At 36.7% G+C, this 26,830-nt stretch overlaps 3 protein-coding genes across 5 annotated transcripts; all 3 read left to right on the forward strand.

The window, feature by feature from the left end:
• Positions 1-6,778, forward strand: LOC144435959 (uncharacterized). Of its 3 annotated transcripts, XR_013480916.1 has the most exons (5): positions 1-304; positions 1,709-1,933; positions 3,301-3,748; positions 4,248-6,030; positions 6,695-6,775. XR_013480916.1 is itself a non-coding variant. In XM_078124604.1 (3 exons), the coding sequence occupies exons 1-3, from the start codon at positions 123-125 to the stop codon at positions 3,605-3,607; spliced, it is 714 nt and encodes a 237-aa protein (XP_077980730.1). In that variant the 5' UTR covers positions 1-122; the 3' UTR covers positions 3,608-4,184. The 3 variants fall into 3 exon arrangements, 1 of the variants encoding a protein (XP_077980730.1); XR_013480915.1 differs by having other exon boundaries at positions 4,248-6,778; XM_078124604.1 differs by lacking the exons at positions 4,248-6,030; positions 6,695-6,775 and having other exon boundaries at positions 3,301-4,184.
• A 2,657-nt stretch (positions 6,779-9,435) lies between these two features.
• On the forward strand, positions 9,436-18,242 carry LOC144435032 (ubiquitin domain-containing protein UBFD1-like). Its single transcript, XM_078123571.1, has 7 exons — positions 9,436-9,458; positions 11,143-11,541; positions 12,455-12,634; positions 13,141-13,238; positions 13,708-13,813; positions 14,238-14,320; positions 14,703-18,242. Exons 1-7 carry the CDS (start codon positions 9,443-9,445, stop codon positions 14,811-14,813), a joined length of 993 nt encoding a protein of 330 aa, XP_077979697.1. The 5' UTR covers positions 9,436-9,442; the 3' UTR covers positions 14,814-18,242.
• Positions 18,243-19,278: 1,036 nt separating this feature from the next.
• Positions 19,279-26,589, forward strand: LOC144435960 (methionine-R-sulfoxide reductase B1-like). The gene is made up of 4 exons (XM_078124605.1): positions 19,279-19,419; positions 20,031-20,173; positions 23,091-23,208; positions 23,964-26,589. The coding sequence occupies exons 1-4, from the start codon at positions 19,365-19,367 to the stop codon at positions 23,993-23,995; spliced, it is 348 nt and encodes a 115-aa protein (XP_077980731.1). The 5' UTR covers positions 19,279-19,364; the 3' UTR covers positions 23,996-26,589.
• Positions 26,590-26,830: the final 241 nt, after the last annotated feature.

Here is a 26,830-nt window from a genome sequence, read left to right on the forward strand (position 1 = left end):
ACAGGTCTTCACAGGGCCACTAGATACGCACGTTTGACAGTGCCACCAAATTTTCACTGACAACAACACAATATTATCCGGTCGCGAAATCAAGACTCTTTCAATTCTTCTTGTTGAACATTATGAGCTACGGCCGTGGACCGCCTGAAATCGAGGGGATGCATTCCCTTAAAGTAGACAATTTGACTTACCGAACAACACCCGATGATTTGCGCCGATGCTTTGAAAAATATGGCGACGTTGGAGATGTGTATATACCACGAGATCGTTTTACTCGTGAAAGCAGAGGATTTGCATTCGTCAGGTAATGATTATTTGTACTTGTATAATCTACGTATCCTGTAACCTTAAATGTAGGAGTGTATCATCGCTATTCGTTTCTTGGTTTGCATGTTTGGTGTTTGCTTCTTGTCGCGTCTCTACATGTCGCCATGCTACATGTTACTTGACCTAATTTTCATCATGGACGAAGAAAAACGTTGTTCTGACGTGACGTACATTAATTTATGGAAGCCATTTACCATCAATAATTTCCAATTTCAGTATACATTCTCTGTATTTAATTATTGTACTTTCATTCGGAACATATTCCAGAGGTTTTTGAATTCAAACGATGGCAATGTGTCATTAGCATAAAAGGCGATGCCACATCCATTGTCGCGTCTTCATTCAAGGAAAGCGTAAGCCTTTTGCTCGCAGACTCACACCTTCCGATTTCATTATGTGTTTGAGCATGTGTAAGTTCATTTTCTCAGGCGCATTTTCTTTATTTGAAGATGTTCAAATACACTACACATGTAGTATAATAAAGATAAAAAGAAAACATGAGTAACAACGAACTCCATGACTGGTTAATAAAATAATTACAAATGGCTACATATAGTACACGTGGTAATAAAATCAATACAGTTCATAACGTTCGCTTTTAAAAGTTCAGCGTCACCAGTCATTTTCAGTTCACCCGGGATAGAGTTCCAAAGTAGACAGCAGCATGCGAGAAAAATAACTGTTTCCTTCATAACTATATAAAATGTACAGTACATGTTGGAGGTACACGCAGTCATGATAATTGATATTGTTTTTACAAAAATGGTAACGTGCAACTTGTGAAAGGTAGTTTACTTGTGGTGCTGTTTTGAGCACGTTCATACGTGTATGTTCATATGCATAGAAACCACCAGTAAACATTTCGTTTTAATACGAAAAGACCCTTAATAAATGAAAGACAGGAAAAGTGAACTTGGATTTGTTTCAAATGAAGTAATGTATAGTTTCAATTTTCATGAATCAGTGTTCACTTACTAAAATATTTACCTTTGGTAGCATTAAGCATTTGTTTATTGTATGTTTAGTAATTTGCATTATACAAATTTATTCATTTATTTATTGCCAATTTGAAAGTCAATATGTACAGGTCAATGATGATAACATAGACGAAGGGAGAAACAAAATGGCAATTTGGAGTCCAAAAAATAGCTTTCCGCTAATCGAGTTTGGCTCTACCGCTAATAGAAATAATAAGTTAACATTACAGGCATAACTAAACAAATGTATAGATTATAAACATATAGATGGACACAGCCAAGTAGTGAAGTGTAGATGTATCTACTTGAAAAAAAACCAAACAATATTCTAATCTCTGTTGAAGTTAGAACATAGCCTTTCTCTTTTGTAATGTTATAATTATTGAAAATTATCAAATCTTCAGATATTATGACAAACGTGATGCAGAGGACGCGCTGGATGCTATGGATGGTGCCATTCTTGATGGTAGAGAATTGAGAGTTCAAATGGCTCGGTATGGTAGACCATCAGACCCAAGACGTCCCCCACCAAGGCGCTACTACGGAGGTGGTGGTGGCGGCGGCGGTGGTGGTGGTGGTGGATATGGAGGAGGTGGAGGCGGCGGTGGTGGTTATGGAAGGCGTCGAAGGTTTGTTTATACATCAGATAAATTAACTTGTCACAGTGTGCTTGTAATCATATTCTGCATTATCTTCATGAACAATGTATGTCGAGTGTAGCATGTGAACTATAAAAAAAACCACAATCTTGGAGGTTTTGTGTTTGCAATGAAACCACAATGACACTCAGTTTTGTTAACTTTGATAGTTCTCAAAGTCCTAAAATGTTATTTCCTATGGAAGTACTAGAAAATTTGCCCATTTTGTGAATTGATTTTCAAAGCAATGTTTCTTGTCTGATGATAGTAATGAAGCCATTTATAGCTCTTATAAAGAATCCTTTGATTTAAGGGTAAAGTTATGATTTTGAGTACTATAACAATTTTGGTGCTTCTCCATATCAATATTGAAAATTGATAACCTTTGTTCAAATTCTAGTTGATTCAGCAAAGTACTTGTATTCTAGTAGCTATAGCAGCCACTTGGACTCCACATTGCAAATCATGGTTATGACATTTGTATGAATTCTTGTCTATATTTTTCACAATTTCATGGTATCATATGGCAAGAAAACTAGTTTCTAGTGTGGATGAGCTTTACTAAAATAAGTGATAGACAAAGTTAAAAGGAGTGATAGGAAAGGCATGTGGACGGTTATCGATTATTCTTGCTTGGGTTATCAGTTTGTGCTCAGCGCTAAATATCTGCACTGAATGAATATACATGCAGCAAACCCACACTGCACAATGATTTTAGAATTATTAAAGGGTGAAGTGATTCATAATTGAGTATTTTTAGTGGTGTTCTTTGTAATAGGAACAAAAATGAAGGATCCAGATTGCATAGCAAGATATTTAGAATTTGTACCATTCCTATCACCCGACTCAAAAGTACACAAGAAAATTTGTATTCTCATTGTGAACCTGAATACTGACAGACAACGATATTGCTGTCACTTTCAGGTCTCATTCAAGATCAAGATCTCGCTCAAGAGGCAGATACAGGTCTTTTATTTTTTTTCTCTTTTTTAGATTTTTTTATTGTACAAAACTACTCACTGTTTGGACTTTTGTTGAGTGGTAATAATGACAATTGAATAACAAGCATATTTGAGTGATTATCCAATTAATTTAGTGACACAAATCTATGATATTGCTAACAATGAATGGTATTCTCAAAGTGTTTAGAATTGAAGAACTGTTACTATTACATTGAGCAATTTCGTGGTACAGTCTTAACATCCATCACTAATGGTTTTTAAAGACGGTGTGGCTTTGTATCATTCATTTCTTACTTCCTGTCTACTTTCCATCTGTTCGGTGTGTTGGCAGTTATTTCCTACACACCACTGATACCAGAAAGAATTCTTGTTTATTTTGTCTGTTTTTGTTTATAGGTCATATTCAAGATCAAGGTCGCGTTCACCTGTCAGACACAGACATTCAAGACGTTATTCCAGAAGCAGATCCAGGTCTAGAAGTCGTGACCGTCGCCGTAGTTTCAGTGGCAGCAGATCAAGGTCTCCACGCCGTTCTAGGTCCAGATCTAGGTCCCCACGTCGATCCAGGTCAAGATCAAGGTCCCCACGTCATTCACATTCTCCGAAGTCACGCTCACGGTCACCTCGTTCAAGATCAATTACACCAGTGAAGTCACCGTCTCGATCCAGATCACGTTCAATATCCAGATCACCATCAACCTAGCACTGGGATTTGTTGTTGGGTGATCACTAAACGTCTACTGAAGACTTTAGATTATTTGAGACTGCAGAGATCTAGAGATAGGACTGAAAACTTGGTGTTGACAACCAGTAGCCTTGACAAGTAGACCAAATTTTGCAAAAGGTTAATTATCCCATTTCAATATCTTACCAGTCTCAGATTTTAAACTTAGTTGTTTTTTTTTCCATGTCTTGTTCACAACTCTAGAAGATTTAGACTAGTTCCTCACGGTGCACACTTAGTGAGGTTTTGATTTAGTGTAGGGTGTAGTAGTCATTGTAAACATTTAAAAGTAATTGTGATATGGTTATCTACGAGACAACATGTAATTTTGCTTTCTTTCCAGGAATTGTGACTTGTAACTTTGTTAAATATGTAATTGGGTCCCTTTTAACAAGTACAACCAAGACTCTTTTGTAGGTCTTCCACAGGTACATATTAATGTAATGTGTGTTCTTTTTTTGTAATTTGTTTAGAGAGTACAGTACACCTTGGACAAATGTGTTTGTTTCCCCTTTCTCACATGTGCAGCCATAAATAAAGTTTTTGAGATTTTTATTCCAAACAAAACAAAAGACTGAGACTAACCTGGATACCTTACTGTTGTTTCCCCTACCATTAGGAGCAGTACGATGTTACTGTAAGGGCAGTAAGAGCATGTCATGGTTGCTGATTTGCTGAAAGCAGTGTGAGGTGGCAGTGCTCCTGTTACTGACTATTCAATGAAAAATAGCTGTTCAGCGCAGCAGGGGTTGCAGTTCCTTGTTCTGCGATGCAGTGCAGTTCAGTGGGCAAAGAGTGGCAGGAGAGAAAAATTTTGGACTTACTGAAAACTTCCAGAAACCAGTAAAGAATACCAGATATAGCTGAAATCTACATCTACTTTGTGGTCCTGCTTTGCAGCTTCGCTGTGCAGACAAGATGTTCCTGCAAAAAAAAATATCGGGGATAAAATTTGTCAAAACATTTTGTACAACTTCAAATTCAAATTCCTAAACTGGGGGGTTAGGACAGCAACATTTCGGCCATCAATTCTCATTCGTTAAAAAAAAATATTTCTTGAACCAGTATTTCAGCAACAGGATCAAAGTGTAGGATTATAGGATTAGGCCTAAATTTTGCATTATGTTTTTGGAAAGAAGTCTTCAAAAATTGGTTTAACAAAATTGTTTTCTGCAACCATAAAGATATGCTCGATACTTCATACTAAAAACTATCGAAAGGCAATATTGGCTTCTAGATTGGCATTATTTTCCGTGTCTAGTTTTGAATGTTGACCTATGTTCTATCTCGTGGATCAAATAATTCATTATGTGATGGGCTTTGTTTTGCAATTCACAGATTCAGGAACCTTTTGGTATTTCTGTTCATACAGGAAACCTGGCTTTCAATTTATGAATTGTAGATCAAAGTCGAGCACTAATGAACTTTTGGTTGGAAAGTAGAACATATGAGGTCACCTTTTAAAAGAAAAACATGCCATATCAAAGGCAAAAGCTAACTGCAGAATGGGTTGGGGGAGGGAATTATGTTTAGTCACTAGTGTGATTCATCTAATAAGTAGTTGGAAACTGCATTGTTCTCTCAACAGAAAATGCCCTGTATAGTGCAGCAAAGCTTGTCAATAATGCTACTCCTGGAGGGGGAGGGAGGAGGATTCACATGTAGTGTGAAAAGTAGTCCAGTTTTGATTGTTATTGTCTTGTGTGAAGTACACTCAGCAACCAAATTACCCCTAACTTAACCAAGCAACCACTTCTGTATGTATCACTGTGTAAGCCAAGCCTGTCAATTCACCTGAAAGCATTGCTGATAGTACAGGGTATTTGTACAACTTTGTTGTGGCAAAATATCTGGATTGAATTGTGATGTAACAGGTCAGGAGCTGGAGTTGTAGGTAAAAAGAATGTAAGAAGTGTCACCTTGGGTGCATGCAGCCGAGTTGTTTGTGCAAGTATGATAGATGTAGGATGCAGCTGTATGTGTGATACTAATGATATGTCTTGCATGATAATGTGCAAGAACATACTTTTATTGCCAAGTCTGTTGGTGATGCTCATCATTCATTGCCCCCATTGTTGGGATGGGTGGGTGTTCACAAGTAGGACAGTCACTTGTGATTTGGTGGGATGCATGGTTCTTTACCCAAAATATACAGATGTTAAGTTTGGTGAAATGGTAATAGATGTTACCTTTCATTAACATTCACCTTTGATGACTGGAGATGAAGGGTAAGTATTCAAAGCCAAGGTAAGTGCACTAATGTGCCCTTTTCTCCAGTCACACAGGGACTCTGAGGGAGGAACCAAAATAACCTGCATGGTTGAACTGGCAACACTACAGCCTAGTGATGGCTAAATGTTAACAAAGTGTTTGCTTCCACATGCTATGTTGATTTCCTATAGGTAAGATATGGAACCCATGATGGATTGGATTTTACCAGTTGGAGGAGGTGGTGTAGTTATTGTGATCTGCCCAAAGAATGACAAAGCAACTGTGATGTCTGTTTAGTGTTTGTTCAGCAGAAATTTGCTGCATGTACGATTTTTTAACATAACTAGGCAAGTTCCTAGCAACCTAATCCAATTTAGTCGTGGTAGTATTACTACTGCCTTCTGACCTAAAATTATCACTATATACATGTGTTAAAGTCCTGAATTAAGTCCCTAGCAACCATGACCAAGCCAACTGCAGATGTAAAGTGAAGTGGTTTATGTTGAAATTGTCCAGGGTACAACTGAAACCTCGCAGTTTCTATATTGGATAAGAATGGTCTAGTTCACAGCCAACTGTAGCAACAAAAACACGCATCACAGGGTTGCCTAGGCCAATCTTGTGTATTCCCAGTTTGGGGACTAATCATCAGACCCCCTAGTCAATCACGAAAATGCCTGTCCCGAGTAATTCAGGAAATGCAGTTCCCCTTTCTATATGGGTATAGAAGCTAACGCCATTGAATGTAATGTTCTCATAGCCTAAAGTAGCATGGTTTTGCAAGTACAGATATTTTGCTAGCCACGGGTTTCTAGTTTGTTATACAGGATCACGCTTTAGTTTTTCCCTTTTCAGAGAATAGGTCCAGGAGTTTGTGACTGATGAGAGCAGATACCAGGAGGACGAGAATTCATTCTACCGCTCAATTTCTTCAAATTTATGGCATGAAATTACATTCGTAAATTTCATTAAATTCTTAACCATGAAAGAAGTGTTTTAGTGTTTTCATTTACATGTGTACTAGTATGTGAAAGAACACTGGGTAATTTGCGAAATTATATTGCTTGGAGGTACAGTCGAAAAATATTTTAGGAGAACTAGACATTTATGAACATTGATTAGGGGTAGTTTAAGGGGGGGGGGGGTTGCAGTAAATTATTAACCTGGCCTGGGATAGTGTGAAAAGTAAAGTTTCCTAGCTGCAGTAGTGCTGGGCGTATATAAGCTTGGTTTTTTCTTCACGTTTGGTGACCGACATTCCACCAATGCGGTTGTCTAAAAATTATGGAACATAGCCCGACACACTGTGCTCTGAAGGTGTTAAAATTCACTAGAAGTGGAAGTCTTTTTGGTCATCCTAACCCACGATCCCTACACTTCCGTTATGAATTGAAAGTGCTAGTAAGGCTTGTCAACTTCGTGACGCTTGACGTTATGGTGAATAGAATAAAACTATCACGAGCAAAGAAACCAAATCGTCTTGAATGTCCAGCTGTGTGACACGTGCTACTGGAGTAAAATATCCCAACATTTCGCTTTAAAAAAAAGGACCGAGAAAGATGAAGATCACGACTTGGGCACAAAAGCGATGACGGCGATAATACTTTGGGAGTCTAAGTAACTTCAACTGGGGAAATAAACTAGAAGCAACGAAACATATTAAGAGGTCAAAGTCCCTGTAAAGGTGCAGCAGAGTGATTATTTTGGGTGAAATGTGCCCAGTGAAATGAATATCAAATCACTGTAGGAGTAGGAAACCTTCAGTAATTACGAGGAGGAGGGGTGGGGGAAATCAGGCCCGGTCCAGACTGTTGCGTAAAATATGACCCTCCCTCAATTTACTCTCTCTAACACATTACCTCGTGTTAATATTGTTTGTTTTTAATGCCACTGCTGCCACCATGTCGAAAGTTTTAAAGTATTGGCTATTTTCTAACGACTACCACCGGAGTGAATTTGCGTTGCATCGGCTCTGCGTTACTCAATACCCGTGTTTGGATCGCTTGCTGGGCTGAAGGCGAGAAAATTAACTTCCAAGCACTTCACAACTGTTCTATTTTTTAAGATACGTATTGAATACAACTTGAGACTGATGAAAGTGACACTTCTGTAATGCATGTTCTAGACAGTGATGGAGACAATCATGATACTGATGGCTCAGAAAATTCATGTACTGATGATGACACTGATAGTGATTGTGATGAAACAAGTCTTGCACATTTTTGCGGACAAGTTACTTTGAGAAGTGGCAGAATTGCAGGTCTATTTATGTTTCATTAAATAATCATGTTTTTTTCCATGACCCCCAGTAAATTGTGAAACTTTTGTTCACCCCCCCCCCACCCCATTTTTCCTGAGAAAAGTTGATATCCCCCCCCCCCCGAAAATCCTCCGGGCCCCCAGGAAGTAAAATCTGGACACTCCCTAAGCCAATGAAAATGATGCAAAAATGAGTGCCCCGCCTCCCAAGTATGTCATGCTCGTAGTATCATGTGCGTTGGACGAATATGGTTTCTAGATCTGTTCGCATGCAAAGTTGAACTTGCTGAAATGTGTATGTGTAGTATATAATTACCAAAAGACATTCAGGATACCGAACATGGAGAATGTCAGTGTTTTATTTAGACATCTGAGGTTCAGTGGCCAAAACCCTCAAAAGTTAGCCGAAGTATCAAACTTCAAAGGAACATTTCCAAAACGAACCCCTGTCTGCAGCCAGCGACCTCTCACTTTCAGTCTGTATCAAGTACATTCAATCATACTCATAGACCAGGAAACGAACTCTCCCCGGGGTCAAGCTATGATGGAATACCAGTGGTTAATAATGAGTAAATATATTAACTACTTTTGAAAACAGATTTTGTCTTTTCTTTATGTTACGTTGGCGTTGTCATGGTTATGATGCATGACTACAAATTCTTTGGTATAATTCCCGAGTTGATAAGGAATATAAACTACTTGTGTCACGTGCACAGAAATACAGATGTATAATCAATTCATTCAACGTCAAATCTGTAATCAACAGGCGTGGAACATGTGAAAGAAGATACGCGCGAGGAATATTCCCCACAAAAATCTGAATGTTCAAAGAGCTAGTTCGGAACCACTACAGGGTACAGAAATGCTGAGAAAGGTGTAGGTTTATACATGAAATATTTGAAATTGCAATGGTGGCTTCTATAATTTATGACAGGACTCGTATGATTGTGCTCTAGTTCAAGTTCCTGAAACCACGGATGTATTAGGGGATAATAATACGTCCATGCTGAAACTAGCTGAAAGCAGAAATTTGTTGACGGGTCTTTCTTCAGTCTGTATATCATGATGTAAGACAAGTCACTTTACAATAATTGTGAATGGAATTAAGTAACCATTCACTCAAAACAATTACATTTTCTACACAAATAAGTAATTGTAAGTAAATGTAACAAGTAATCTAGATTATTGTAAATCGAAAGACTCTGGCAGCGAAAGAACAAACGGTCGATCTGATCTCAGCATGCTCAGAGTGGTCCGTGAGGTCTGATGCAGACTTTGGTATGGTAATTTACAGTAACTTAGGTAGTTCAATTTTGGCAGAGCTAGCCGGGGAGTTTGTCCAATATGGCGGAAGAGCTAGGTAGGTGGTTGCGCAACCTTACAAAGCACTTTATTTGACCTGATTTTCAGAATAATACAGAAAACGTGTGCATCATGATCGTATCCTTGAAATATCACCTACAAAACTCTTCGATACTTTTAAAATATAGTTTGTATCCGCAGGAAGGAATGGTTAACAAGTGAAGTCTTACCACTTCCGCATTGCAGCACGTATGATGCGATGCACGACGACATGAGACTGCATAATTACCCAAATCTTGAATATTTAACTTATCCAATTCTTTGTATTGGGGTTTAGTTAATCAGGGATAGAGTTTACCTAGAAAGTTCATCTCTGGCCAGTTTTAAACCAGAGTACTCACGAATTGTAATGAACAAATGAACTTCAGACGGTGATCGGTCTCTGGAACAAAACAGTGGTCTGCGCAGAGTTGAGTAGTTGCACACAGCGCCCCCAGTCCTGAAACCTATGAAGTTCATGCAGTTCATGATGTGATAAAGACTGAATATTTACCAGGTTCCTTTCATGAAACGGTTATTAATCAATCTACTAGATTACTGGATGAAGTTTTACTTTTAAGATACTTGGTAGAACTGAGTAGTAGTACATTTCTATCATAGGTCCCCTTTCAAGACAGGGATGTATGGCATCACTGTAATGTCACGTTAACCATAGACACTTTAAGGGTCTATGCTTTAACAAATACACTATTCTAAAAAAAGGAAAATAAATTATGCCCCTCCCCCTGTTCTCCATGCAAGTAGATTACTGTGTACCTAGTCATTTTCAGTAGTCAAATTGTCACTTTGGGTTATACTCACTTTCTCGATCGTTGGCTTTGAGATGGTTCATACATAGGAATAAGTACTGTACAACTTAATAAAAATGTGCAATATTTAACAATACGTTAACCAAAACTCCAGCTTTGAGGTTCAACCATACTGCATTGGTTGAGGTCCAGTCATACTGCAGTGTTTGAGGTTCAACCATACTGCATTGGTTGAGGTCCAGTCATACTGCAGTGTTTCAGGTCCAGCCATACTGGATTGTTGAGATCCAGTCATACTGCAGTGTTTGAGGTTCAGCCATACTGCATTGTTGAGATTCAGCCATACTGCAGTGTTTCAGGTCAAGCCATACTGCAGTGTTTCAGGTCCAGCCATACTGGATTGTTGAGGTTCAGCCATACTGCAGTGTTTGAGGTCCAGCCATACTGCAGTGTTGAGGTTCAGCCATACTACATTGTTTGAGGTTCAACCATACTGCATTGTTTGAGGTTCAGGCATATTGCAGTGTTTGATGTCCAGTCATACTGCAGTGTTTGAGGTTCAACTATACTGCGGTGTTTGAGGTCCAACCATACTGCAGTGTTTGAAGTTCAACTATAATGCAGTGTTTGAGGTTCAACCATACAGTGTTCTCCCTATAATGTTTTAACAAGAGGGCTCAGAGAATAGCAACACTCTTGTGTAGTTGGTGAGGCTGAGTTGGCGACCAAGGCAGAGGCCTCAGGCATTTTGGGTTCGATGGCCGTGTTGCTACCATTTTTTTTTTGCGTACAATGAAGTGATTTTCATTTTAGCGAGAAGATGCTTAGATGTTACAATGGAGCTTGGCATCCTTGTTACCTAGTTTATTGAGATTACCAAGTACTGCTAGTATTTGAATTGTCTATCTCATAATTTTAACATAAATTTTACAGACAGCAATGGTGATGTGCCAATCAAGGAATGTCAGACAGTCAGTGGAGATCAAGGAACAGGTGATGGTGACAATGAACACACTAAAATGGAGATAAGCAACAATGTAGAAGAAAGTACAACCACTGCACAAACTGAAAGTGACTCATCATCAAATTTAGCAAAGGAGTGTGAGAAATCAGAACAGTCAGAACTGTGTGAACAATTAGAAACATCTACAGATGTGACTGAGAACATTGAAAGTGTTGCAGGAGCATCATCATCACCACCGACTACTGAAAGTGCCACACCCAAGGAAACTGTAGATTTTAAAGTTGTGTATAACAAAAAGAAACATGATGTGACTTTTGGGCTTGATGAGACTGTTGCTACTCTGAAACTACATATCCAAACAATAACAGGTAGGCTATTTACTCATCTTATTTTTTTAGTGATGGCACTGTACTTAGAAGGAGGAATCTCATCTTGGGGTAAATATGTATTGATTGGCTGTTGAAAACATTGTTCACTTGCTATGGTTTGCACTGATTTTCATTCACACCTTCAAAATTCCTCAATATCTTATAAATGATATGTGTTGCCATTGTTACCTTTAACATTAGTAACAAGACCTCAGTGGCAAGTACTAGCGACACTCTGGTAATCAAGATCTTGGTTTACTAAGATATATGATAGACCCTACACGTGTAGGGTTTATGGATATACACAATCTATAATTATTGTTCTGACATGTTGATATAAGCTATTGAAAGACAACTCACAGTAGGGTACCATTTCTGATGACTTCCATGATCTTGCAGTGTACATTTTTAGGGACTTTCAGTGTTTAGTGTATACTATCTTGGCAACAGAGTGATTTATTTTGCACAAAAGAGACACTGGTATTACCCACTTGTGTAATACCAGTACACCACATCAAACAACAATAGTTTGATTTTGTGATTAACTTAGTAAACCAAGACCTGACTGCCAGAGTAGTAGTTGGTTATCACCTGCTACACAAACTTGAAACTTCTCAAATGTGACATCATTGGAGGAATTCTGATTCCAACACATATCAAATTACCACTCATTATATACTATATACTATATACTATATACTATATATTATATACTATATACTATTTACTATATACTATATATTATATACTATATACTATATACTATTTACTATATACTATATATTATATACTATTTACTATATACTATTTACTATATACTATATATTATATGTCAGCTAAGCAGTATAGATAATGGTATACAGAAAATGAAAGAATTTATTCCTACTAAATTGTTCTGTTTACGATATGCTAGGTGTTCCACCTGCAATGCAAAAAGTCATGTTCAAAGGATTGATGAAGGATGAGAAAACATTAAGAGAACTAAAAGTTACCAAAGGAGCTAAAATGATGGTGGTTGGATCAACATTGAATGACGTCATTGCTATAAATACACCTACTGCCGAGGCTGGCAAGGAGGATCAAACAGACACAGGTAAATACAGAATTGATTTCAACAGACGATTCCAAATAAATCATCAGGCAATCTTGTGTACATGCTACCTTTAAGGAAAGTACACTGTTATGTACAGAAAATGACTTTGATTTTCAATCGATTTAAGACATGTCTGAAAGACATAGGGCTAATAATCCTAACCATTATAACAGTTTTGTCTGTAGCAATTGTACTATGAACATTGTGTACATCCTTAACTCAAATACCACCTGTACTGATCGCATTCATATTGTTTGGTTAAAAAACAAGGTTATGCACACAACCATAGTTGGCCCAGTGTTCTTCAGTCTTGTTTGACTCAACATTGGCAACAGACATAGAAAGAAGGAATCTGTTAAAAGTTACTATGTATACACATAATAATAATTGTGATGGGAAACTTGGATGGATTTGTAACTTGGGTAGATTGAACTTGCTTAAAGCCCTTAAGAAAAATGGGATTGACATTAATACATATGACCCTCCATATATTCTATACTGAGCAGGTCCAGCCAAAGAATCTTTGTCCAAGCAGAAGCAACATAAAAAAGTACTAGATAAGGGAAAACCTGATGACATAATGCCAGGTATTAAAGGAAAAAAGGTATGTAAGAAATAAAAATTGCACTGCACACACTAATATAATACCAACAATCAAATGTAGATCTGGATATAATAGTGTACCCCTATTGTAAGTCACACTCACACTTTTCAATTTATAAGTTTATCCATACAGAAATATTGTTAGTGTCTTTGATTAGTGCTAATGTGTACGTTACAGATACTAGTCTACTGGGTACAGAAAATGACAGGACAGAGCCAGCAATAGCTGACGCCTGTTAATCACCAATGTGTCATTCATCATGCCAACACCCATGCCAGATTAAGACCTTTTATAAGTCACAGATATGGGTTCCATGACATCTTTACTTACATGTATAATGTGTAGTAGGAATGTTACTTGATGTAAAGATGGTCAACTTTCACACACAAAAACACTATGATTGAGGTGGTATTGCCAGTTATATAAATATTTAGCAACATAAAATAAATTTTCACTGTCTTTCCATCAGGAGCGACTCCCACCAGTTCCTGTGTCAGGAATGTTAAACAAAGCAGGCGGAAAAGTGAGACTGACATTTAAATTGGAAGCTGATCAAGTTTGGATTGGCACAAAGGGTAAGTAAAGTATACATTATTATGTGCTGTGTAGATTTTTATCACAAGTAACAAAGCCAGTGAAGGTATAGGTTCACTCTCAGTATCTGTCTACCTGAATGTCAATGTTTACATATCTGCTTGTATGTCTATGTTAGTCTATGTCTGTCTGTATCTGACTGACTGTCTGTCTGTCTGTCTGTCTGTCTGTTAGGCTGTCTGAATCTGTTTGCCTGCCAGCCAATCTGAATTCATGTCTGTGTCTCTGTGTGTCTCTGCCTTCATACCTTTCTGCCTATAACTGTAAGTGTCTGTCTGCCTGTCTGTCATAGTCTCTATTTGTCTGTTTTGTTTGTCTGTTTCTCTGACTATGTCTCTGTCTCTGCCTCTCTGTCTGCCTCAATAGTCCAGTAATTGAAATCCCCAAATTACTTTTTTTCTACAGAGAGAACAGAAAAACTCCCTATGGGAAGTATAAAGAACATTGTAAGTGAGGCAATAGAAGGGCATGAGGAATACCATATGATGGTAAGTAATAATTCTTTTTACTTGTATTTACAGCAAACCTGTATATTTCATTTCAATGTGAAACTCACAACTTATTTCAAACGTCATGGCTAATACTAGATACATTTTCCCCCCTTTAAATATTTGGACATCGGAGATAGTTGGGATGTGTGCAATTAAAAGATGTGTCTGCCAGGCAGATCAACTTTTCTGGTCACCTTTTGTCATGATTGCACATCTGTGTCTGAGTACATGTGTATTTTAGCAACGAGTTAGCAATATAGCAACGGATTGATGTTGACTATAGTTTCATGAGTATTTCTGAAGTATAGGGATCATTTTCTAGCTTAGTTTGTTCAATTCACAAGATATTGAATGTTTGTCATTTCTTTTATACTACAAGGCACTTCAACTAGGCCCTACAGAAGCCTCCAGGTATTGGATCTACTGGGTACCAGCACAGTATGTTGATGCCATCAAAGATGCTATCCTAGGAAAATGGCAGTACTTCTGATGATAGAGGGCGCCCTTGGCTATCCACCTTGAAATTTACATGACATATCTGTCAGACCTTGTGTAAGAAAAGGAAAACAGAGACTTTCCAATCCAAGAACAAGAAGTGGCACTTCAGATAAGGTTAACCTACATCTGAAGTCTAAACTAGATTAACCAGGATTTGTTTCTCTTTTTTGTAGAAACCTCAAAATGTAGTTTATTTGGTAGATCTTTCAGATCACATCTCAGTGTTATCAACATTGACTTTCAGATCACATTTCAATGTTATAAGCATTTAGTTTGATATATAGAACAGTTAATTTCAGTTTCTAACTTTCAATGATGTGGCAGTACTACTGTAACTTTCATGTGAACTTGACGCAAGTAAAGTTAAACTCTTGTTAGTTTCTGTTTTTTTTATGCAATCATCCATGTAGGTTGATATTTATTGATTGTCAATTACTGTTCTAAGTTGAAATTTATTTAGTGAATTTCTCTTTTTCTTTTTTTTTGAAAAATGAAATGCATAATCTGTGCAAATTTGAAATATTGCAAATACAACTATGCCTATCAGTATGGTGCAAATTTTGGCCCTATTTCACCTCAGTCCTGTATTTGGGCATCAAATTTTAAGCTGTAAAATTCAATGGGGATGTGTTTAGTCATACTCTTTGGTGAGCCTACAGGTGTCAAATGTGTAATTATCACATGTAATCCTCAAATGTAATTGATCATTGTCCCGATATAACATTTTTGTCTGAAGTCATCCTGATGGAGGATGTGAAAGAGATTATAAAAGACATGTTTGTATGCTAAGTAGTACTATCTTATGCTAGATAATACTAGCTCTCTTGATGTATATCGTAACATGTACATTTTCCCTTTCAAGAATATCAAAATGCTGATGCTGGTCAGACAAAATATGCAGTAAATTCATGCAACAGAGCTCTTCAGTTCCCAGGGTTCCCCTAAGTGAATCAATTTTGAATATCCAGGACTCCCCAAGTGATGTAAAGCAAGACTCACCAGTGAATATAATCAAACACACCCCTGCATATTTGTAGACAATTTGAATATTAATTACAAAGGTATCTTTTTTCCCCAAATAGAACCTATGAGGGCGCCCTATTCTAAGTTATCTAATTGAATAGAATATTTATAGAAAATTGAAATATTGGTTTAATACAAATTTAAGCTCTTTTGTTGTATGAGAAGACAGGATTAAATGTAATACAATTCATTTCTAAATGTTTTTTTTGCAATATCTAGATTTTTGTATGAAACAGGAAGACCTCATATAACATGGCTACGTTTGGCGTCACTTACCTTGCTTGGTAGTTTTACTGTATAAATCATTATTTTTCTGTTGCTTACAAAATAACATCTAAAAAATCAATGACACCTGAAGAAAAATGTATTTCTGTAATGAGTAATGTAATGATTTAGAAGTGCTGACAGCTTGTGTTTCATAAAAACATCACAAAGTTTGAGGAAAATACAGGAGGTAAGAATGTAGAACAGTGGACAATCTGTACCAAAGATGTATATTGTAACAAAGCTAGGAAGTTTGTGTTAAGGTGAGGTTAGGGATTTTGATATGTTAAGACCCCCTAGCATAAACCTGATTAGTACTCTTGACTCTAAATGGCCACCACTCTACTCTTGCCTCATACTGAGGGCACACAAGTGCTCATGAAATTGCTATCAAAGAGATCAGGCTGAACATTCCTACATAACTCAATGCTCAATATGACAGCTTCACTCATGTAAATCTATGTAGTATATCAACTCTGTGAAAACCTGAGTGTTTTCTTATTCCATGAAAGTCAATGAATAAATGATGATGATGATATGTCAGACATTTTTAGTATCCAGATTCAACATGTTTATGCTGTGATGGATGCATTGGCTGCACGTTTTTTTTATGACACACAAATATGGTATAAACTGGTATACTTTATGAAAGATCAACATATTAATGGTTTTTGTCACCCAAGGAGTTTAGAGCCATTAATGACTGTAGTGTGTGTACATGTCTACAATATTAAAGGGACACAGGCTGAGTTAGACGGTTTTTACTTTGGTTTGTAATACAAAATACATAAAACCATGGCTAAACTAATCAAGTATAGTGTTTACAACGATTCATGTAGCCATGATGTGTCACTTTTTACCAACCATCCAACTCACACGTTGTTCATGTTTGATTTGTTGATACATACCAACAATTATGTCATCAAATCTTTCCTATATCGAAATACCAGGATTGAGTTATACCAGTATCAAGTAACGAATGAGTGTGCTTCAGTAAGTAGAATACAATATGTAACACTTCGTAGGCAATAAAATTGCATCCAAAAACCGTCTAAACCCAGCCAGTACCCCTTTAATTCTATTCAATGGCATATTGTCAGGTTAATAAGGGAGATTTTGTGACTTTCCTTTCTTACACATTGCTTTTTTTCAGTCTGAAAAAGAAGATCTGTTTTGAAATGTCTATTCCATCTAGATAACTTTCTCAAAACAAAGCATTGTATAGTTTAAGTCTGTGAAGTCACTGTACAAGTAAACCTTGAAGGAAATAATTACTACACTGGAAAAATCACTGAAGCTAGAACAATGAATCAAAACAATTTGTAATCCTAACAAACCAAACAATTACGTGAAAATATGTCGGTGTGAAATTTTACAAGTGGAAGAGCACACTCTAAATTCTTAATGAAAATCAACAAACTTGGTATAAAGTTAAAATCATCTACTTTATATTCACCATAGATATAGTATCATAATAAGACATGTTTATTACATATACTGATATGTATAAAGCTAAAGAACATACCTACAACTTCTGTGATCTACCACTTCCTGATAACACATCATACAGTTGTTTATACCGTAGACTCTCCAACATCTGTGTTTATGCCATCAATGTAGTCGGCAGCAAATGAATCAATCAATCATTTCATTCAAACTAAGATTACCGTTTTGCATATTTACCTGATGTGTATCCAAGAGTCATCTCATTACCGAAACAACAATTTTTTTCTTAACTGTTTAACTTCACACCTGTATAGCCCATAGAACAATATTTCCCAGTAAAGGTTTAGTACCATGCTTACCATCTGAAACTCCTACTTGACAAGCATCAACCATATTAAAAACATGAGTTTGCTGAATTCTGTTGGATGAAAACTACACTGAATAATTCTGAAAAATTTCACAGATTAAAATAAAACAGATTATGTCATATATGAGTACATGGTTGTATTTCACAATATCTTTTCTTTCAGTTTTAGTTATGTACAACTCTTGTGCAGAAAGTACCATCTCCAGTATACCTTTTCTCTGTAGATTTCCAAGTAGCAATAATTTGTTGTAGCTCCATATAGTAATCCATTGGTGTAAACTTTACTTCTTGGTATAATAAATGTTGAACAGCTTTTCACTAGTGCGGAATTTTGATGTGTTCTTTTTTTCTAGAGTATATATTCACGCGTCAGTCAGCTGTCCCACCAAAACTACCACTACCACCTACTACTACTACTACTACTACTACTACTACTACTACTACCACCACCACCACCACCACCACTTCTACATCATAACGTGTCAATATAACATGTGTGATGTTATTATATGTGGATGTTCAATCCCTAACTGAACTAAACTAAAACTGGTACTACATGACGTGTGTGTGTGTGTGTCTGTCTGTCTGTCTCTCTGCCTGCTTGTTTGCCTGCCTGCCTGTCTGTCTGTGTCTATCAGTCTTGCAGTGTCTGTCTCTGTCTGTGTCTATGTGTCTGTGTCAACATAAGGATGTATGCCAAACTACCTTGGCCAATGTCATAGCCCATACGTATATATTTGTCAATCAGTGAAAGTAAAAAATTAATAAATACAAACTGGTATTATGCTGGTTTAATGTGGCTGCCATAAATTTGTCAGGAAAACTGCTGTGAACTCATTCAATGTTGTAATCTGTTTCAACATGATAGTTGTTTATAGTCTAGTTAATTACTATATGCTGTAGTCGAGGTGATCGTAACGCACGACTAGTTGGTGGTGGTGGTGGTGGTGGTGGTGGTGGTGGTGGTGGTGGTGGTGGGAGAAGTCGAGTTCCTGACGACCGTATTCCAATTTCACACTACGTTACATGTATCTTCACACAATGTGTGTAATCTAGGGAATACGGTCGTCAGGAACTAGGCTATGGATGGTGGGAGTGGTTATATACCCGGGGGTTTATACTTTCTAGATTCTCCTTATCTGGGAAAGGGAATATTCAATTTCAAAACAGATTTACTACCAATTGCAATTTTAATGAAGCATTAGCAGCATGATCACAGTCCCTCTAGAAAGGGACCTAGAGAGGGACACCCCCTCCCCGGGGGACGTCCTCCCGTTATATGCGAGCTGCGTCCCAATGAACTTTGACATTTAAACAGCGCCCTCATATCCTGATAAACAATATTTATTACCGTATACGGTATTACATCTCAGACGTCGTTTCATAAGGATACGGACCAGCAACGGTATTCCTAGTGCATACTCCCCTATTTTAAACTTAAAAATGTCGTTCTGCTCGTGGTTTGGTGGCGAAAAGTACCGGGATCATTTTGATGCAGGTAAGAAGTTAAGTTGGAAGAAACAGGTTATGAAAGTGTAACGTAAAAATCGTCCAACGTACTAGTACAAGATACTGACACTGTGTTCTTCTTCAGCCAACGGACGTGGACGGAACCGAACCCGGGGGGCGGACGTTTTTGATAGATTTTTTATCACCTTCTGATCACTCAAACTATGTTTATGGCATTAAAAAATGCAATACCAAGTTATTATTTGCTATATGCGTCTAGTAGGGAGGACCTATGATAGATCCGGGAGTGTATGCATGCATGATTAGAATGCAATGATTCGTACTAAGAATGAGTCATCATGAGTTCCAATGAAAGTTATATATGAAAACGAGGAAGTGGTTCACATAACTTCAAATTAAAGGCAAAAGCTTCACAGCTGTGAGCCTTCCCATGAGTTTCGTGTATTTTGTTATAAGCAGATACATTTTTATGAAGATTTTAAATCATACTGAAGTCACAAAATAATTTTGGATATATTTTACTGTAGACACGTGTCTGACAAAACACATACTAGTACCAGTACTGTCTAAAACAGCTGGTATAATAATTGCATTTGTTTAATAATTGTCTCTTATCAATGTAACCCCTCTCAAATATAGGGACTTATGCATGTTCAAAATGTGGCTATGAGTTATTCTCCAGTAAAAAGAAATATGATCACTCATCCCCCTGGCCAGCATTCACAGAAACTGTTCATAAAGACAGCGTATCTAGAAGACCAGAGAGTGCAACAGCCATAAAGGTAAAGTGCATTTATTAGACACATACATAACCTTATCATAAGTGAATGGGTCAGTGTAGGCTTGTCTTGTCAGTGAACTAGGGCCTACTATCTCATTATTTATTTGAATGCATTGTTTGAGACCACTTGGATCTCTGACTCACTGAGAACAGAGTCATACTGACCAAATGTATCTGACGCCATACTCAAGTCAAAGCCTCCTCGGACTTGGCCTTCTGATAGACATGATCTGATGTCAAGTGATTGAGAATGAATCAGTATTCTGATTGTAGTATTAACTGTATGATCTGACAGAGAAAGGAAATATTAGTAGTAGGGAAGCCAGCTTGTCAAGTCTAACCACTCAGTTTTGTATGAGAAAAGGTGATTCATTTAGTTGATATCAGGTACATTCAATTTAATACACTGCTTATAAATGCAATACAGACCATGTTTGTGTTTTTTGGTGAGGGCCCAGTGGAAGAAATCAGAATTACTTAAATGCATTCTTGCAAACCAGAGCTATTATTTCTTCGAAATAAAACAGTAGGGACCAGCTTGTTAAGAACGGTACCGTAAAACGGTCATGGTTTGCGACGATGCTTAAATGCTTACCTCTCTTTGCTGCTGTAGTATTTTGTGTGCAGTTCTCTTGTGATTGTTATCAATTTTGACCAAATGTTCAATTGAAAATCAAAGTAATAAGAAAGTTAGATCATGCAGTTGATAGTTGAAGACATTACATGTAATAAATTATACTCCTACTTCCTTGTTGCTACCAACCCCTCGTCACTATAATGGTATAATCCATCCTCTTTTGAATAGGTAGGACGTACATAACCAAAATATAGGAAGAGTACAGACAACAAATTCAAGGAACAATTCCCTCCTACTTCCTTATCCTGTCAATTCCATTGTAATCATACCAACAAAGAAAGTAACTGAATCTGTTTGGAGGTGGGGGGGGGGGGGGTGAATGGTCTATAATTTTAAGATTAGAGTTGTGAAAGTGAGTGTCACATCCTGCTGAGTCACTGTGCTAAAAATAATGCAGACATTTGGTTTCAAGGTGAGAGATTGAGTAGCCTAACATCTTGTACATCAACACTCTCCTTGTCACTGTGCCATCTAATGGAACACAACAAATTTTGATGTTGGTCAAAATGATAAAAACTAAGTTTCCTTGTGAGTCAAGACACACAGTAAGAGGTATGGGGAACATCAAATTTGATGGATCACAAGAAATAGCTGTGTGACAAATTGGCTTGAGGCACATTGCTCCTAGTACAGTTCTAAGTACAGCATACACAATGGCTGCATGTTGATAATATCTCACGTTGTATCGTGTGATGGATGTTGACTGGCCAAATCTCAAAAACATTGTTTGTCCAGGCTGTAACTATGGATATAAATTTTGACAAATCTAAAGAACTAGCATATTCTAATGATATGAAACATACTTAGGATTTCCTTCTAAAACTTTACAACACAAAGTGAATAATGTAGAGATATAAACCTAGGGAAAACAAGTATATTTGATGTTGTAATAAATGGTGCAAAGGTTGAGTGAACCCCATAACTTTTAGACACTGTTTTCAATGTTGTGAATTCTAATATATGAATAGTCAAAGTTCAGCTGATAGACTGAAGAAATGTCAGATGTTTGAAAGGTTGTCAACCATACAACATATTGCAATACATAAACATGTATGTACATGTGATAAACCAAGTTATTTTTATCTAACACTTTGCACTATTAGGACACAATCAGTGTCTCACCCAGTTTTTCCAAACAGTGGGTTACTCTACTTACTGTCAACCAGGCCTTTTAATTTTGGGGTCATCCTGAAATATTGGGGATAAGCAGAACATGGCTAATTTATCCTTAAAGTGTGCCATCATAATATATGAAATGATATATGGTAGTGATCTAGTTACAAGTTGAACCAAAATATTGATTATTTAGCAGTGACTTCATTCATCTTGGAGAACTTAATGTATTATGTAAGGCACACCATGACAGGGTGCCTTCACACATCAGTCAACCCAAAGCTGGTCGATGAGCGGGTAGCGAGATTGTGAATCTTCCAGTATAGACTGTCAACAGTCATTCCTGCCTTTTTTGCTACGTTTTATCTAAAACTAAAGTCGTCACCTTGCTACGATCCAAAGCAATGCATTAGTATTCAGTGCTACCGAGCAAGGCAACGAGTTTGTTTTAGATGAAAAGTAGCAATAAAGGCATGAACGACTGTTGACAGTCTACGTACAGTATAAACTTTGTGATATTCAGGTGATAAAGTGGCTCACCTATGTTATACAATCAACACATGTAATATGTTATTATAACATTCATGTAGACAGGAAGCGCCTCCCTTGTTTCCATTTATGCAAAGCACTCACCATTTGTTGGGAGCTTATGAGTGGTTACATAGTTCTCTATAGTGGTCTAAGCATAAGTGAAAACAGTGATGGATCTTTCAGTCTGACTTTCATGTAGTACTTTTTATTCAATGTTCCATCATATAAGATGTAGTCAGCTTCAAAATGAAAACAGACATAAACTTTAAAAGTTCCCATAAAACATAAAAGTTTTGGTTACATAAGTGAAAACAGTTACGGCTCATTCAGTCTAAATAACGTTCACGCAGTACCTTTTATTCAATGTTCCATCGTGTAAAATACAATCTGCTTCAAATGAAAACAGACAAGAACTTTAAAAAGTCCTCCAGAAATACTTCCTTTCCATTGGATTCTCCTGGTTCAGTGGTTGAACCCTGAGTTGAACAGTTAGCCTCACTTACATTTCCATGTGTTTATTCCATGTGTAGTTCAACATTTAACATCACAGTTGTTAAAGTTGTGTTTTTTAAAAAAACATCTGTGTGCAAGTTGTTGAGCAAGAGTTTATAATACCTGATTTGTCTTTACTCTGCAGGTATCTTGTGGCAAATGTGGAAATGGTTTGGGGCATGAGTTCTTGGGTGATGGTCCAAAGGCCGGACAGTCACGTTTTTGAATATTCTCTGCCTCATTGGAGTTCAAGGCCAGCAAAGGTAGGTTTTGACTATCCCCTCATAATTATTGACCATGATGTCATAAATTACAATTACCATTCTGAAGTGTCATGCAAATCAAGTTGAAAGTTTATCTCCAATAAAGACCCAACAATTTGAGGTTGGTGAATGATACATGGAGAATATGTTGACATACAGCAATATATGGCAGCTCAGACCACTAAAAGGAAGACAATATTATCTGATGCTTTTAACAATTTACCACTTTCATGTCAATTTTTGTGAGCCACATATGGCAATCCCAAAGGTGTGTAACAGAAAATAATACAACCCTGCAAGAATTCTATATTGCTTCCAATCAATATCTTGCCTTGGAAGCCAGGAAAATGTCAAACTTTGTTCTTGGAAGAGGTATTTGGGCACTTAAAACAACTAGTGGACAGCAGGTTTACAATTCAGTGTATTAAAATTTGCCTAGAAATGGCAACTGATAGACTACTGTGACGTCATATGGGGATCATGATAAGTTGACCATTCTACACCAACATGCATTGAATCATACCCCAAGCATAGCATTGTTCAATCAGTCATGAAGCTTAAAAAGTGAGTCATTTCTGACATTATTAGTGTAAGTGACTCACAGGACTTTGAGGTCTGTCTGTTATACACTATTCTTAAATCACAAAAAGTAACTGCAATTACTAAAAAATCTACAGCATTGGCAGTTCATTGCGAGCAAGATTTCAAAAGTGACATGCTTTGTATACCGTAACAATATTGTCTTTTAATTACAGGCATGGCCAATGGAACCAGTGAGGCAAAGTAAATGTAACTTTGCCGACCAATGCTGACATGAAACCTAGGAAATCAGAACAGATGATTATAAAGTGGTGAAAGGAGTAACTGAAAGTGCAATCTTCTTTTTTTCCTTTTTTAGCAAAATATTAGAAAATAACTGATTGTTGTAAATAGTTTCTGTACTATGGGGATGACTGAAGATGTCTCAACTTTATCAAAATATGTGAAACAGTGTTCTTTGACTGTGTTATTAGATGAATGTGAATACATGTAGATGCACTGTGATAGGTGCAAATGTGTTAAAAGTATATGTTTGATAGCAATGTATAGTAGATCTGTACATAGCATGTACATTGTATATGCATGGATGTATATCTCCCCTAATGCATCAATGGTAGTATGTGACGATACTGTGTAGATATGAGTGGTTGTATCGAGTCCTTGTCATGGAGTGTATGCTGCTGTGAAATACTACAATTTTTTAGTCAACCTTTCTTCGAGTCAGAGGAGATGATTTTAAGAGAGATGTATCTTCTAGGTTTCATGTCAGTCATTTTATTCAAGGTATGAAGTGAGTCCAGGGATATGTAGTTTTGACATTCTGAGTCTAGTCTATGAAGCTTTTTGACCCAAACCCCGACACCAGGGGAGGTTAGAATGGCAGAAACTTAGCTGACATGTTATAACTACCAGCTCCTGTACTGTCACAGCATACCACAATGTAAGCTATGCATCAATGATGAATAATTTTCTTGCTGTACTTTGTTCCAATTTCTTTACTAATCATCAGCTTCACAAAATGTAAGATACAACGTCTTGCTGCCTTATTAGAGTACTTCAAAAACACCAACACAAAGGGAAGTGAGCAACACCACTTCCAAATTTGAAAAATTTATCATTATTGCCTGGACAAGATTCATTATTTGATGTATAGCAACACTTTTTCTTCTTTATCTTTAAATTTTGTTTTTCAAAAACCTTTCAAAATTATGAGTTGATTTGTATTTTGATGAAAGGGTGATAAAAAGAGAAACATGGCCTTCCTAAAACATCTAAGTAATCTTATCAAAATACCCACTATCATATCACTAGATAAGTTTTAAGTCAGGATTTTTCTACATTATGAGTTCAGAAAACATCAACAGAACTAATTTAAACAGCTGTTTTCCAAATTTCTTCAAAGGAAAACAGTCAAATTGGTTCGAAACCAGTTTTATCTTTTCTATTATTACTGATCTTTGGCTATTATTACATTATAAAGGAAGTCCTAACATATCAAAACAACGCCTCAAATTACAAGATAGCATCCATACATACATCACTTATCACACCAATCCATGTTGTGAGAGACATCTTGTTTGGACTCCCAGACTATCTTGACCTTTACCCCCTGACCTGACTATAGAGGTCAAACTGGTGTAAGTATACATTTGCAGTTTACAGACAAAGCAGTGTGCAAGTAGAGGAAGGAGAAAGATTTGAATAATCAGAGTGATGTAAAAACAAATTTTTTTCCTTGAGATTCATACTAAGTTTTAGATTATAGAAGTGTTATTTTTTGATGTTATATATATCTGGAATATACAAAATAATTTGACTTTCTTAGAATTCTTGTGCAATGGACAATACAGCTGAAAAGTCACTGTTAGAGTTGACTAGCATAATGATAGCTCATTGTTACTACACGAGGCTGGCATTGACACCATGCCATGTGTTATCAATTGAAAGGATGTTATGCTTGCACCAGTCCGATGCCACCACCAGGCTAGCCAAGCATCCACATCAAGCTGACACAGGGATAGCAAATCAAAAAAAAAAAGATTTCTGAAGATGTGCTGTACTATTGTTGTAGCTTTGGCTTGGCTTACTATATATGTACATGTGATATTAAAAAGAGTATAGAGTAAATGTAGAATAAATTTGTATACTTGTTACAGAAAGTTATGACAGAGCGTTTTTAACCATTTGTACAACTTTGAAACCATTATGAAATGGATAACATTTTGTAAGCTTTGACTGGCTTTAAACATAATTTGATGATATAATTTGTGATCAAAGAATCTATTACATGATATAGTATTGAAATTCTGCAACTATCTACATTGAATGGATTTTAACTTCCAAGTAGCTACATGTATTTTGGCATTTTAGAGTGGCCACCAAGTTATTATACCAGTTTTAAAATAATCAAGATTTTCTATATATTGGGTGAAGTGTGAATATTTGTAACACACAGAATTTGTACTAGTTTGAGAAGTACTGTAGGATCTATTTTTGATGGCGGTGATGTGGATAAATTCCTCTACCAAGGGAGTATTTGTGTGTACACAAATAATTATGAGATGAGCAAAACAGGATGAACTGTAGAAATTTGGTAGGAATGGCATATTTTGACTGAACTGTTTACAAAAGCATTTTCAAAAGATGATTTTTCACTTGCCAATGGTAATGTCCATTTTATTCCTCCATTATTAAAGAAGGAAAAAACTTTCTATTGAACTCCAATGGTTGTGTTTGCCATATACCGTAACTGTGGTTTGTAATAGTAGTCGCTATGGTAATATAACAGTACTTGATAGTTGTGTATACTTGATAGTTGTGTACCAATAAAGTCAATATATATGGAAAACAAATTGTGTGCAGGTAATTCATCTTTGAAGTGATTTTTTGTGTTCATTGATGTTATTGTAACAAATATTACCTCAATAACAAATATACATCAGCTTGGCCATGTAATTTAACCAAGACTTGCACAGACATACTATAGTTATTCAGCTGGTTGATATTTGTATGCAGCAGGACTAAAAATAAATTGTTTGTTCATGTATATGAGCAGCAGTGTGCCCTCTAATGATAGCCAAAT

The sequence above is a fragment of the Glandiceps talaboti genome, chromosome 5 (genome assembly GCF_964340395.1).
Source record: "Glandiceps talaboti chromosome 5, keGlaTala1.1, whole genome shotgun sequence".
In the NCBI taxonomy this organism is placed as follows: domain Eukaryota; kingdom Metazoa; phylum Hemichordata; class Enteropneusta; family Spengelidae; genus Glandiceps; species Glandiceps talaboti.

Excerpts from the sequence above, each read along its gene's own strand:
- LOC144435959 (XM_078124604.1), top strand. The coding sequence starts at position 123 with ATGAGCTACGGCCGTGGACCGCCTGAAATCGAGGGGATGCATTCCCTT. Across the intron at positions 305-1,708 it reads AGAGGATTTGCATTCGTCAG|ATATTATGACAAACGTGATG; the intron begins GTAATGATTATT and ends TCAAATCTTCAG. Across the intron at positions 1,934-3,300 it reads GGTTATGGAAGGCGTCGAAG|GTCATATTCAAGATCAAGGT; the intron begins GTTTGTTTATAC and ends TTTTGTTTATAG.
- LOC144435032 (XM_078123571.1), top strand. Across the intron at positions 12,635-13,140 it reads GGAGGATCAAACAGACACAG|GTCCAGCCAAAGAATCTTTG; the intron begins GTAAATACAGAA and ends TATACTGAGCAG. Across the intron at positions 13,239-13,707 it reads CAGGTATTAAAGGAAAAAAG|GAGCGACTCCCACCAGTTCC; the intron begins GTATGTAAGAAA and ends TCTTTCCATCAG.